Source organism: Amphiura filiformis, chromosome 3 (genome assembly GCF_039555335.1).
Source record: "Amphiura filiformis chromosome 3, Afil_fr2py, whole genome shotgun sequence".
NCBI classification, from domain to species: Eukaryota; Metazoa; Echinodermata; class Ophiuroidea; order Amphilepidida; family Amphiuridae; genus Amphiura; species Amphiura filiformis.
Genome location: NC_092630.1, coordinates 72,447,447 through 72,461,874, shown reverse-complemented (window position 1 = coordinate 72,461,874; position 14,428 = coordinate 72,447,447). Strand labels below are relative to the sequence as shown.

The following is a 14,428-nucleotide window of genomic DNA, read 5'->3' as shown; positions in this document are numbered from 1 at the left end:
AAGAGATTTGTTTAAAGCTTCATCCTATTCACTCCACAAACTATAGCAATTTGCGAACAGTAGTATGATGGTCTTATAATAGGTAAAAATGTATTTTTCTAAAAAATCTTTCTTAAGAAAGTTCAAATTGTAATCAAGATGATTGCACATTTGAAAGATTGGAAAGCAACAACATGTGTAAACTTTCAGCACTTTAAGCTCATTTTTTAATCATAATTGTTTGTCCATTAGTTACTCTAGCTACTGTCCACAAAAGGAGTTAGTTTTGCAGCAAATAGGGTTCTGCGAGGGTAAAAAATCTCGGGAAAATTTTTCACACAGTGTTACCTTTATCTTCTTCTTTACTAGGTAATTTCTCATATTCGTTTTGCTTGTTTTTCTTTTTGCCTTTCTTCGCTATAAAGTAAAAAAAGCACATCAAGTAAAGAAAGAATTACGAAAGGGTATGTGTTAACAGATGGAATCAGTTTAAAAACCAGATTTGTAACTAGTTTGTAAGAGATGTGTATATCAAAATACTAGGCCTAACTTTAGATTTGTCATGGCAAAGTAGTTTATGTAATGCATACGGTAGGCTTCTCAGTAGTAAAATTATGCATCAACTTATAGTCAAATTGCTATTCCTCTTCTCTTTAAAACCACTCTCATTTTGTTATGATTTAAATTCTGCATAAATGTACGATGATCAAGCCACTGTTACACCGATTACTACTTGTGAATAATACATTTTGTATCCACTTTAAGCTTATACACCTGATCAAATGTAGGAGATGGAAACCAGTATAGACAAAAAAATGACAAATTAAAATTCTTAGTATTAATTTTAAATTTACTGACAAAACACTTACATACTTTCAAAAATTTAAACAAAAAGAGGAATAAAATAATAAAATGCACCTCAAAATCGAATAATATTTAAAACAAATCCCATCACCAACAATTAGAGAATTTTTAAAATATTGTTAGCACACACTGATAATTGCCAAACACTTAACATCTAAAAAAATATCTTGAATTTAAAAATGAATGTAAACCGTAAAACTACACCACAGCAAAAAAGACACCCACTATATTGTACATGTCGAAAAAAAGATACAAGAATGACTTAAACCATAGATGCCAACATTCAGAAACTAAAAATAGTGATGACCCCAAAAGTTAGGAGTCAAAATGCACGCAAAGCATGCATCGTAAAAGCTTAGGCACAAAGCAGTCAATGGGTGGGGTCCATGGACAATGCCCCAACAGGGGTTCAGGGTGAAACCCCTGAAAGTTCCTGGATTTTAGCATTTTTTAAAGCCCAAATACTGCAGGCTAATTTCAGGTATTAAAAATAGCCTAAAACAGGAGTATGGGGGCAGAAGCGATTCCTATGTTGCTGCAGGAATCGCAACAGATGAAAACAAATGCCTTAAGGGCTCGGATAGTGACATTTTCACATATTTTTTGTGGGACCTGAGAGCACTTCAGACATATCAAATTGCATTTTGAAAACGAGGAATATTTGTTTGAAATTTCGCGATATAATACACATTTTATGGCAAATGATTAGAAATTGATATTTTTGAAATTTAACAGTCCTCAAGTAAATTGTTTAAATCTAATGATATGTACTTAAAGTACACATCACATAAAAAATTTGAACTTTTCGTATTGAAGATACAGATTTTATTCCCCAAAACACCAAAAATATTTAGGTCTTCCTGGAAAAAAAATGTATATCCTCAATATCAAAGGTCAAAATTGTCAATTGATGGTCAGCTTTCATTCCAGCTACGTACACTTTAAGTACATATCATTAGATTTATAAAGTATACTTTGACAACCGTTAAATATCAAAAATATCCAATTTTAATAATTTGCCATAAAATTTGTAATTCGATATGTCCAATGTGTTCTCAGGTCTCACAAAAATACTGTGCAAACATTGCTATCTGATTCCTTAAGGAAAAATATTAAGAAAAAAAAACATGATTATTACCTTATTATATGCACTTTGTAAAGTATTTGGAATTGTTGTTTTAGTTTCTTTGGTGATCACTAAAATTTGTAATGATTACGATTTAATTGGAAGCATTGGCATCTATGATTCAAGTTGTGAAGTACATTTTAAAGCTTATTGTAGGATGAAGTATATGCTCACACCCACCCAGCTGGTGGCATTGTGAGTACATACTTTTCTTTTTTATGTAATTTTGCCCTAATACACACTGGGCTATTCCAGTTGAAATCCATACACATGGAAGACATGAATCTTAAATACAGGGAATATGAATTTCAAATGGGGCTGAATGGGACTCCATTTGCAATCTATACTCCCTGTGTGTGAGATTAAGGTCATGTCTTCCATAGGGGGTGTACAAATTTCAACTGAAATAGCCCATTTACACAATTTCTGCCCTCAAAATTAAAATGCAGTATTTAAATGCAGAAGTTAATCACTAACAGATCATTGTTTACTTTGGGAGCAGTATGTACAAATGGTACCATCTCCTAAAGGTGTTATGTGTGCATTTCAATACTGCATTTCACCTTTGGAAGAGACAGATTAATACACCTCTTTGTTTCTAGTCAAAATCAGTATCTGCTTATTATTTGCAGAACTGCGTTGGGAAGGCAGGTTTAAATACGTACATGCACAAACTAACAAGAAATTATAATACACTAAGATGTTTGGTTCAATGGGAAATAATAACAATTATGAAAAAAATCTTGGAACATTTATTCCCCATACAAACCATATAGATCCCAGAATCACAGCATCGAAAACCCGTTGTCACCCACTTTAGAACATATAGTTATCGGGACAAAAAAACACACAAGTGGACACATAGTGTCTAGTGGGAGATTCAAATGCTTTAAAGGGATCGCGAGCCACGAAAGGGAGAACCATAATGATCTCACTCACTCAATGGTATACTGAAAGTGCAAATACAGCCACTTGCAAAACAGGCAAAAAATAAATAAATCAAAATGTACTCAAATGCATACAAAAAATGGGCAGGGACACCTCAGGATAAACTTCAGGATTGTGCATCAAAATAAAACATGTCGCTTTACCGATTCATTATTCAGAACTTTTTTTTCTGTCCTTCTTTCCAAAAGAGTAAAACATGAAATTATGTTAATTAAATCATAAAGCCAAGAAGAAAGTGAAAATACATTTTAATTAAGTACTGCTAATAAATATTTCATTAAATTTAATATGTCCCTATCCACAGCTGCCTGGCAGAGATACTTCAAAACAATAATGTAGTTTTAACTAGTTAATTTATTTCCTTAATATTATTCAACATTGAAATCTGATGATAAACAAAGAAAAACTCTTTCAAATGGGCCCATGAGATCATTTTTAAGAAAATGAAAATCTCAATTTATCAATCCTAAACTGTCATAATATTTATTAATATTGAGTTAGACTGGCATGAAATCAAAATTATGATCACAAATATGATTGAAGAATTCAGATGCAAAATGCGAATAGATTTTAAGGCTGCCCTGAATATGTTTGTATTACACTAGCTTCCAGTGAAGTATAGCCTCTGTATACCTTTTTAGCGCGTACACAGCGTAAACATGGAAGTGGGGTCCAATTGGCTAATTCAATTCAACTTTTCGGAAAATCCCATAAGCCTTTGTGAGTACACCTGCGTCATTTGACATCACGCCGACTTGCAATGCGCAGTAACGATGTTCGATAAACGATGTGCGCATCGGCGCAGATCGGCGTGACATCAACTGACGAGGTCTCAGGTGTACTCGCAAAGGCTTATAGGATTTACCGAAAAGGTGAATTGTTCAACTATCAGAACGATAGATCGGTAATCTGATTGGCCAATTACATCAAATCTATGTTCAGCACCCGGGTTCAGCGCTCATGAAAAGTCACAAAGACAATGCAAAGCCCGAATATGCTGTTCCTTAACAGGGCACACACATCAATCAGAGCAACAAAGGGTTGTACTTCTCTGAAAACTAATGTAATATTGTCAATTTTTTCAATTAAATTACTTTGTAATTGCTAATTTTTTTGGGGGGGCACTAATTAGCTTGTGATCATTATTTTTAAAAAGAAATGAACACCAAAATAGCAGCAATCGCATGTTGCACTTGAACTCTTCTTTTGTCTTAAAGGCTGGTGTCTATTGCAGTCCACTTAACAATGGAATGTAAAAGAAATAGTTGATAATAAATTCAACAACAAAATTTCTGATCTTTATTGCTGACAAATTATGTTTCAAAGCCAAATAATATTTTTTTAAATTCATATTTAACAAAGGAAAGGCATTGAATTGAATTTTATTGTTGATAGCCATTTGTGTGAGAGCACATAATTGAATTAGAGACTAGTAATTAGCTATACTGAGTTGCATTCAGTTCTCTGTTTTCACCCAACAGGTTTCCCAAGATAACTTATATGAAAGAATAAAAATTGTTCAACATGGTTCAAAATAAAAGTTGACAGAGACTGTTCAATTTCAAATCAAAACTAAACAAACATCTGTCATATTTATATATCATTTTAGTTTGTGATTCTGAATTAGTCTTTGTATTATTGCCTTAATTAAAACATGTTAAAATTAATATAAACAAGAATTTTTATTTTGTGGAATATGGGCTAGAAAACTTGAAACTTGGACAAGAAACAATTACAAGAAACTATATCTCCCTCAGACAATTAAAACATGCATATAATCAAAATGTTCTAAAGAACAGAATAATTCAATTGCTTTGAAAATTGTAAGCAGAATTTCAACAAAACTAAGGGAAATTAATAAAATGAAAAAAGGACTCTCAGTCTCTATGCCTAATCCTGCATTACTTTTCTTACTGTTTCCAGCATGACCATCAGCATCAGGTTCAACCAGTTGCTCTGCTTTGTCGCCTTTCACATCCAAAAGCAGCGAAAAGATCTGCCCTGTCTGAGAGTTGAGACCAACAGCTGTTGCCAACATCTTGCCACTACCTTCCAATACGTGTGTGCCTGTGGTTTCAACAAGTTATAAGATTGAATCTGTTATGGAAGCTGACTGAAACAATGTCAATGGGCTATTCCATTTGAAATCCTTACACTCCCATGGAAGACATCGCCCATTCACATAGCCTTATTTGAAATTCACACCCCCTGTGTGGGCGATTAAGGTCATGTCTTCCCTAGGGGGTGTATGAATCTCAACTGGAATAGCCCAATATGTGCAGTACTTGCATATTATTCATGAAAGAAATCATAATTTGTGTTTTCTTTCTTGATTAAGCACATTCAGTTTCAATACTGCTCTTCATATCAACAAAATCAGATCACTTTTTCCATGCCCACAACACTGAGCAAGGTCAATGCGTGCTTCGATTGTGAGTATTCAAGCAACACTGTGACACGATTGGAACATCCTACTCTTCTCAAATCTAACTGCTACTTATATGTACTGTATGGTTCTCTGCATATGGGAACAATGGCTAAATGTCTGCTCCAAAGCGCAGGTTGCTCTCAATTCTAAATGTACCACGAGGACAGCAGAAGTCTGATTCTAAGTCTAAAAGAAAGTGCCAACTTGTAAAATTTTCCAGAAAATAAAACTGGCATAATTTGACTTAATAAATGTGCATCGCAGGTCACTTCCATTTCAAGCATTTACAATATACCATCAAGAGCCATCCATAACCCCTACATGCAAGGGGTGGTTTGGGTGAAGATTCCCAATGTGTTCCTTGCCTATCCCCCCCCCCCCTCTCCAAGCTCAAGGGAGGCACCCAAACCCAAGAGTGTTTTAATAAAAGCTTAATCCTGCCCAAGAGAACCTTGCTTCTTTGCAGCTGCACCAGAAGGACAGACTCTGTCTGCACGTTCTAAAAGAAGTCTACTTGCACTTGTTCAGTACAACCAACTATATGCATGTGATGGTAATTACACATTTTGTGTCAGTATTTTCAGAAAGATCCCTATGTTAACATTACCTGAGAGTAGCATAGGATCCCTGTCTATACTTTTTTTAATGGCGTCAGACTCCCCTGTTAGCGAGCTCTCGTCAAGCTTGAGATCATTGCTTTGAATGATAATACCATCAGAAGGTAACAGATCACCTGGGTTGTAAAAAATGGAAAAACAAATGTAAGCATTAGCAGCATTATTATAAAAGGATCAAGTACAATTTAAGTTGTACAGACCATCCAAATAGGCACTTGGTAATACATATTTGTGGCCATCCACCACAAATAGGTGGTTATGTCAACAGAGCTTGTTTTGAGGAGATGTCCACTGAACCTCTAAAAGGCACGAAGTATGGCAGAGCATCATAATACTTTAAATGTTTACGATCTAGAAACAACACTGACCAGGAACCTAGGACTACCATGATGGCCCCTGTGCATCTCAATTTACAAAGAGATTTCTTATATGTGTCCTCATTTGTAGATATTTACAAAAGCAAACAAATATAATATGCGCGTATCCCTGTACACCCACATAACGTGAAATGTGTATACAGCAACATGGATCATGTTTTGACATCTATTTTGCATACTTCTTACTACGCTTAACCAAACTAGATCTGTTAATGGCTAATTGAATATAGATCACATTCCTGTCACTCGTTGCGATACTGATCCTGCCAAGTCATCTAATGGTAACTAAAATGAGTGCTCTTGAAGTCAGTGATGCCACTGCTGTTGTTTTGGTGTCTAATTGGGCTACATGAAGATCACTTGCTGCAGCTCAGAAAACATTGCCATGACTTCACTTAAATTAGGCTGCTTTTCAAAGTGACATACTGTGGCAATATTTTTGATGATGTTTTTTCCCTTTATGTTTCCATTCTGTACAGTCTTTTGGAATCTCTGAAATGTACTGTTTTCTGACCATTCATTAAGTGCTTCTTCTTGCGTGGTTTCTTTGCAAGATTTATTTAAAAGTGCCTAAATTCAGTCATGGGTGCTCTTTTGTACTTGTTAATAATTTAACTCCTTGAGTGTTTTACCTACAGCAAAAAACGTATGATGGTAGTGAAGAGTTTAGACAATTCTGTTCTTATTTAGAGGAAATCTGCTTCTGAGATTGTGCAAATTTTACATTCTGAGAATGTGAAGCTTATTGAGAATTAAGAATAACCTCCCTGAATTTTGGTTGGGTTAAAGTAGCCCGTGTAATGTCTTTGTTCATAAGATGTAAGCTCAATTTCACAAAGGCAATTTTGAATGCTAGAACATACATTGCAATATACAAAACTCACCACAATTCTATGCTCTTTACCAATTCACCTATTTTGATAGCTATCTGAACAAAACACAGATGTCACCAACTCAAGGAAGAAGAGGGCGCTTTACTCACCGTATCTGATGAAACATACATCTCCAACTACTATTTCGGCTACGGGGACTTCTATTGTCTCTCCTGCTCGTATAATGGATAATCTATGTTCTGATTCCAGCTTGTCCTGCAAGCCACGGAATTGTCTCTCTTTCGTCCAATCATTAAAGGCCGTAACAAAAACTACAATGAAGACTGCAATCAGGATAGCGACGCCTTCTATCCAATTTGCTTCTGACTCTCCGTGTTCCTCTGTTAGTAGTAGAGGTGTCACATAGAAAAGAAAATCAAAATATAAACAAGTGGTTCAGTTGTATTTCTTATCTTTAATTAATATCAAAATGACTTTTACAAACTTCTCTCCTAATCCAACAACAAAACTGCACAGATTATGTATTCACAGTCCTCTTATAAACATTTTGACTATTTTCCTGAATAGCTGTTACCAAGACTGTGAAGCTATTCTTTTCTATAAAGACTTATTATTGAAGATGGTGGTTGAGGAGGTAATACTTGTACAAAAACCAAAACAGTGGAAAAGGGAGAATTCCATAAAATTTCGCCAATAAAGGGCTCAATTGTGTAAAATCCAACTAAATTTCAATATTTAAAGCAGTTTTCAGCAGAATTGAACATAAAACAGGGTCAATTCATTGTACAACAGGAATTGAGATAGCAGTTTGCATCAAATGGGTATGGATTTCAAATGGAATAGCCCATTTAGAATTAAATGCAGTTGAAATTGTTACAAAAACAGCCAGCTTTATGTAGACTTATACCCCGTTTACATTGGCCAAAAGTCATAATAGATTTCACTAAAGTCATAATCGACTTAATTCGTATCATAAGTGTAAACAGGTACAGTTGTAATTAATCATAATTCAATTCCAATGATGACTTGCATCGTCATTCATTTGAAGTGAATTCGAATAAGTTGTCATTAATTACGATGTAAACAAACACGTTGTTGAATTCATGTTTACCTGCTGTAACAATCGAAATAGATTTTCCTGAATGCAAATTTGGAATCAAATTCAGCCGATGTGTAAACAACCAGCAAACAAATTAATGGGCGGTCTAATTCAAAATGCAGCTTAAATCGATTATGACTTTCGCCTAATGTAAACGAATATTAATATCACTCGAAGTGAAAAGATATATCAATATATTTGGTATGGGCTTAACCATACACAATGTCTATGCTTATTACTGACACTATGATTTGGGCACATATATGTTTAATTGTTTTTTCTTTTTTTTATATTTGATAGTATTGCTTTCTTTTCTTTGTACGTACCTTCTCCTGATGGTAGAAACGAGAGTCCCAATGATATGAAGGCAGCTATGATTAACATAATGAGGGTTGCGTCTTGTATTGCTTCCCACATTAGCATTAGGAAGGTTTTAGGTGGTTTGGGCGGGATTATATTTTTACCAAATGTGGCGATTCTTCTGTCTAAATCGGCTTTCAAGCCATTGATACCTGAAAGCAAAGAGAGAGAGTGAAAAAAAAGTTTCACAGATACTGATAAAATTATGAATATATATACTTGTGCAACAGAACTAAGACGCCCTGTCAAATCTGACATTCTTAATCTAACCGGAAACCTACATCGCAGCTTGCCAAGTATTACGACCTAGTAAGAAGCTATCGTCTGGATGTCATGTCATGTTATCGATCACATGGATTTCATACTTGGAGAGATGGGAGTACTTGAACAGGGATTAGAGTCAAGGTGAAAAAATGGAGCATGACATCAACAACTGGATATGGCTTGTAGAGTGATATTACAACTTCAATTTACAACTACAAGGTGTCTCCTGTGACGTCATACCAAGCATATAATCTTTCTGTACACTTTAGCATTATAAAAACCTTAACCCTAACCCTGATAGCAGGATTAGAAATCTGCAATTTGAAAAATCATGTTTAACTCTTTTGTTTGGAATACTTTTATAATTACAAATAACAAAATACTTAATAGAAAAGTTTGTATCGTGTCTCAGGCACTTTTTACATGCACTTCAAACATGAACACAAATGTTTAATGAATTGTAATATGACCTAGTCATTTGTGCCAGATACCATCAACAAAAAGTGATCAACTAATAGACAATCAGTTCACTATCGGGTCATCACAATCACATCCTAGTTCAGCTTAGGAGAAGACATTCGAGGGGTGATGAAATTGAAAGTTCATTTCACTTGGGCATAATTTATCAAGTCTTAACATGTTTGGTAGGTACATGTTCACCCAAATAGCGGTGTGCTGGGATGTGCAGTAATGCGCCATGCCCAGGGTGTAAGGATGGACTTTTAGAGCTCGTAAAACTTCCAAATTAAATTAAAGGGGCAATCAGCTAAATCAGAACACCTTGAAGTTCATTAAAATTCAGATTTTGGCTTATTTGGCAACATTACCCTTATTTCTCTTGTCACAAAGTATAGTACTATGGTAAAAGCTATACTACAGTACAATCTACAAAATAGCCATGTTGGTGCCTATAGACCTTATCAAATTAAAAGTTTTCCTGAAGACAGCTGCCATTTGTTTATGGATGACCCAGTTTATAATTCCTCAATGCTAACACAAACGCAACTATTTAGCCTGAACACAAATCTGCATGCAAGACACAATCACACATGCGGTATGTCACTATGTCTTATGTAAGAAATTGATGTTTCCATTGCGAAGTGTCAATTTGTTCAAATCTAAAGTGCCAAAAAATAACAAGCATTTGCACTTTTCTTTCCATTACAGTCACATTGAGAAGTTCCAAATAACGGAGGTGTTAGCTCAATATGTTAGCAAAATAATTTACCTGATGACCATATGTTGAAAGCTTTATATTCACTCAAAAGTGTACCATGATTCATGACATTTCCTTTCCACCATTTTGACCCCTAGGCTTACTGAATAAATAATGCACCTGGTTTTCCTAACTTTTTCCGATCTTGGTTTGAAATGGTCTATTGTCTGCCATCGACTAAAACTCGCTTCTGAATAGGATTGTCTCTGCTTAAATTTAACTACAAAGTAACATCAGAAAGTTGATACTATTTCCACCCAGGTGGTTCAGCTAGCAAAGAAAAGCCTTCATTTGAATTGAAATGTAATATTTATTTCATGTTTTGAATTCATTTGAGGCATATTACAGCACACAGAAGCTATTACAAATTATTCATACTGATAAAACAAAAGCCAAGGTGAGTGCAAGGTTGGCAATCTTACAATAACATTTGTGTCTACATTGGATCTGAAACCCCATGAAAGCTTATCCTGAAAAGTTAGCACCAATATTGTGGGAAAGCTCATATATGACTTCGAGGGTTCAGAACCAGAAAGTCGTAACTCACTATGACCAGCTTTCACAAAATGAGCATAAAGTTGGCTCCTTGCTTTGGTCTTTAAAAACCAATATTTCTTCTACAATGTCTTTTGTTTTCCGTTGAATTTTGTCATGATTAATGGACTGTATCTTTTATAGTGCCCTAGCAACTTTATGCTCATTTTGTGGGAGCAGGTGATAGTGAGTTGAGGCTTTCTGGCTCTTAACCCTCGACTTCTGTAAAGCTCAAAATACTATACTGACAAACTTGAATGTTAATATAGGTTGCTGTTAATTTGTTTTACATCTAATTCAGTCAACATCCCTGAAGACGAAATTTAGTAGCTAGTATAAACAAACACTGGCATAAAATCACATTATCAACAAGTAAAGTGGACATGCCACAATCCGAGTTCTCATTGTTGCCCGCACAAAGGGCACACACATGGCCTGTGTATCTTTATTAGCATCACTGGATCACTTACAACTATATATCTGTGCATTTACTCAGGTGGAAGTTAAATGTGCAATTAGGGTGAGCACATGGTTCTGGTGAAATTTTTCATATAAATATTGAGCATTACAATAGGGCTAAGAACTTTAAATGCTTCCATTCTGCACTCATCATCACCAAAATACACTTAATGTCAATATCATCTACAGGCCCCCACCCCAAAACAAAAAAACACCCATTTATATCAACTTCCCTACTGATGATATATCGAGCATACATGCTCCAAGCCCCATCATGATCATTTTCTGGGAGGGATTCAAATTGTCCTCTTCCTATCTATACTTTGGTTTCCCGTCAAGTTTGGTAGTGACATATGTGCATATTTCACTGGTTGCCATATCAAATAGCGCGCGTAAAGTTAATGGCATCCATGCATGCATAAAGGGGGCGGTTAGTGAGCATGCTTGCTGTGCAACCACAAAAAACATTGCCATCAGTCACTACAGACAGAACTTGAGGTGAACCCAAGTATAACCAAGAATGATAAGATCCTTTCATATTTCAACAGATATGAAGAGTTGAGCTGCAAAATGTCTTATGTCATGTGTTGCCTTGTATTAGTTTTTATTAATATTGTTACTTTTCATCAGCTGACTGTATTTCAATTTAGTGCACCTCCCTGTAAGCCATTACAAAAAAAATAGATGCATTATAATTGAAAACAGAATTAAAAAAGACTAATTTGCATATGACGTCCTGTCAAACAGGCCAAAAATGCTGTACTGCACAGGTCAGCAACCAATCACGCCGCGCCTTTGCCCTGACGTCAGGTGCAAACTAGTCCTTTTAATTCGGTCTTCAATTATAAAGGCAGAAATCCTTTGGATATATTGCGTTGTTTCATCTGACCCTCTTTATATCACAACTCACCGTGTGTGGGGGATGTTTTTAGTTTTTTACATAGTTCTGTGACGGTGCCATAGCGGGCTTTGATATCGTTGATGGCTTCTGTTTTGCGGAGTTCCATCAACTGTCTCAACTCCTCACAGGTCACCCCAAATCCGGCATCATCTACTTCTGTTTCATTATTTGTAGTTGCCATGGTTGACAGCTGCTAACTACCTAATACCTGAAAGATACAAACAAACACAAATATTTAACAAACATCAACAAAATCATAACTATGATAGGAACAACCAAAATGAATCGAAAATCAACAAAATAAAATAGTACTATATCAAAAAATCATCAAAATTACTTTCACAATATCCCACCCATCAAAATGATCACTGAACATAATTCTTCATGAGAGCTGAAAGATGTTTGACGTACAGTCACAATTCATCTTATTCATTGCAAAATGCTAATAAAGTAGAAAAGATACATAAATACAGTGATAGATCATAAGCATATTGAAACAAAAAAGCACTACTGCAACATAAACATATTTTAAGTGAATAGCTTTTTGTTACATATTGCTCATCATAAATTGATACCCTTAATCATAAATCTGCAATTCCAATTTGACGTGTCTTGTAATATAAATTTGAAATCTGTGTGCATGCGTATGCAGAGTGTACTTTTGTGTAAGAGCATTGGTATATTCACAGCACTATTTTTTTCACAAATTGTACAAATTTCACTGATTTTCTGCATTAATATTTTCAGAAAATTTATTGGTTTGGCATTAAAAATCTTAACAGATAACTTAATTCAACCCAGGCTGAAGGCGGATGTACTTAACATCGTCTTGGTGCTGGGGTGAACACCTTACGGACACACAGAGACACAGGTGGCCAACAAGAGTACAATACATTACACGCTTAAGACTGTTGATGAAGTGAATATTAAATCACCTAATACTGCGGTCATAAATGAGAGAGCACAAGGAGGAGAATAAAAAAGGAGAAACTAAAGACAATTTATACATTGTATCTAATTTCTTCTTTTTATATTAAAATATTATGAATTAAATTCACTTGCAAAATTTTAGAATCAATTTGCTTGCAAAATCAACCTGTTTTACAGTTGATGAGAATTAGTATGTGATCACACACACTTCCTCCTTTTCCATACACTTAAATAAGAATTCAATTCTATTCAGGCTTCTTTCAGAAATATGCAAAGGCAGTTTCGTGCTGCGCGCCCATCTCCGACAGACAAATATGCCAAATCATTGAAATATGACCAGAAATAAAGCAGCTGCTCGATCGTGTCACGCCGTGGAACACTTATCAAATATATCAACAACATCATCATCATCTTCATCAAATTTGCTAAACTGTATTTCTTGACATTACAAATCACCAACTATCTCTCCTCAGCATCTTTCAAATAATTCATTTACCTATACCTGCTATATATAATATGAGTGAGTATGATATTTGAAACCATCAATATAAGTAAACCGTATGCGACTCTCACTAGCTACAGGATTGATGTTTGTCTACAACTTGCTTCATGTCGACCATCTTTCCTCGCGCCATCGTTTAATTGCTGAAACTTTGTTTAATATTTAACACATGAGAGTTTACAAACAAAGACCCTGGACTGTGGATGATGGAAAGTAATCTACGGTGATGTGCGTATGTTTGCGCATACATATGCTGACTGGATTTGTTAGCCCATACCTTGCATCACCTGAAATATGTCAGTTTCATAAAATTCATGTAGGGTTCAATCTCAATTATTATATGCATCAATTTTCAGTTGTCACTCAAGAGAAGTTAAATTTATCCGGGTTGACAAATACCTGACCACGCAAATAACCCTAAGAATACGAAAATGCTAATCCTACGGAGCAGGTTTCAAGTACTAGAACCCGTAGTCATCGAGCTATATATTATAATGTACACTTTTGCCTGCATTATACATTTAAGTAAATTTACATCCTATGCATTTGGCATTAGATCTGTGTAAATAATGTCATACATTCATAGCAATATGTTATAACAGCTGTTTCACACATAAAATATTTAACCAAAGGCATTAAGTAGTCGGCTATTATTAACTGACAGGGACGTCACAAAAGACAAAATAAACCAGACACCAATGGCAGTGAATGAAGGATGTTATCGGTAATAGTATATTTAAGCAGGCTTAACCCATCAAGTTATATTGCAACTAACAGCCATCATTGCATTGCTTTGTTTAGAGTGTTATGTAACAAAATACTATCAAAATATGGCACCGCTCAAATATGTCGCCTTAGATGTGTGTTATCATTAGCAAAGCATAGAATCTCTGTTATCTTCCCAACTGGAATACTGAGACTAGATGTACCGATCTGTGACGAAACAATGTTATATGTTACATTAAAGATATCGTGGGAGGAATGGAATGGA

At 35.1% G+C, this 14,428-nt stretch overlaps 1 protein-coding gene across 1 annotated transcript in view; it reads right to left on the bottom strand.

Annotated features, from left to right (window-relative positions):
- The window catches only part of LOC140149073 (plasma membrane calcium-transporting ATPase 2-like), a 222,443-nt gene that overhangs the window by 41,902 nt on the left and 166,113 nt on the right, over window positions 1-14,428 (bottom strand). The window contains 6 exon segments of the mRNA XM_072171231.1: window positions 328-396; window positions 4,832-4,984; window positions 5,953-6,078; window positions 7,322-7,552; window positions 8,598-8,783; window positions 12,015-12,213. Of these exon segments, the coding sequence (XP_072027332.1) occupies window positions 328-396; window positions 4,832-4,984; window positions 5,953-6,078; window positions 7,322-7,552; window positions 8,598-8,783; window positions 12,015-12,186 (937 nt within the window). The 5' untranslated portion in view covers window positions 12,187-12,213.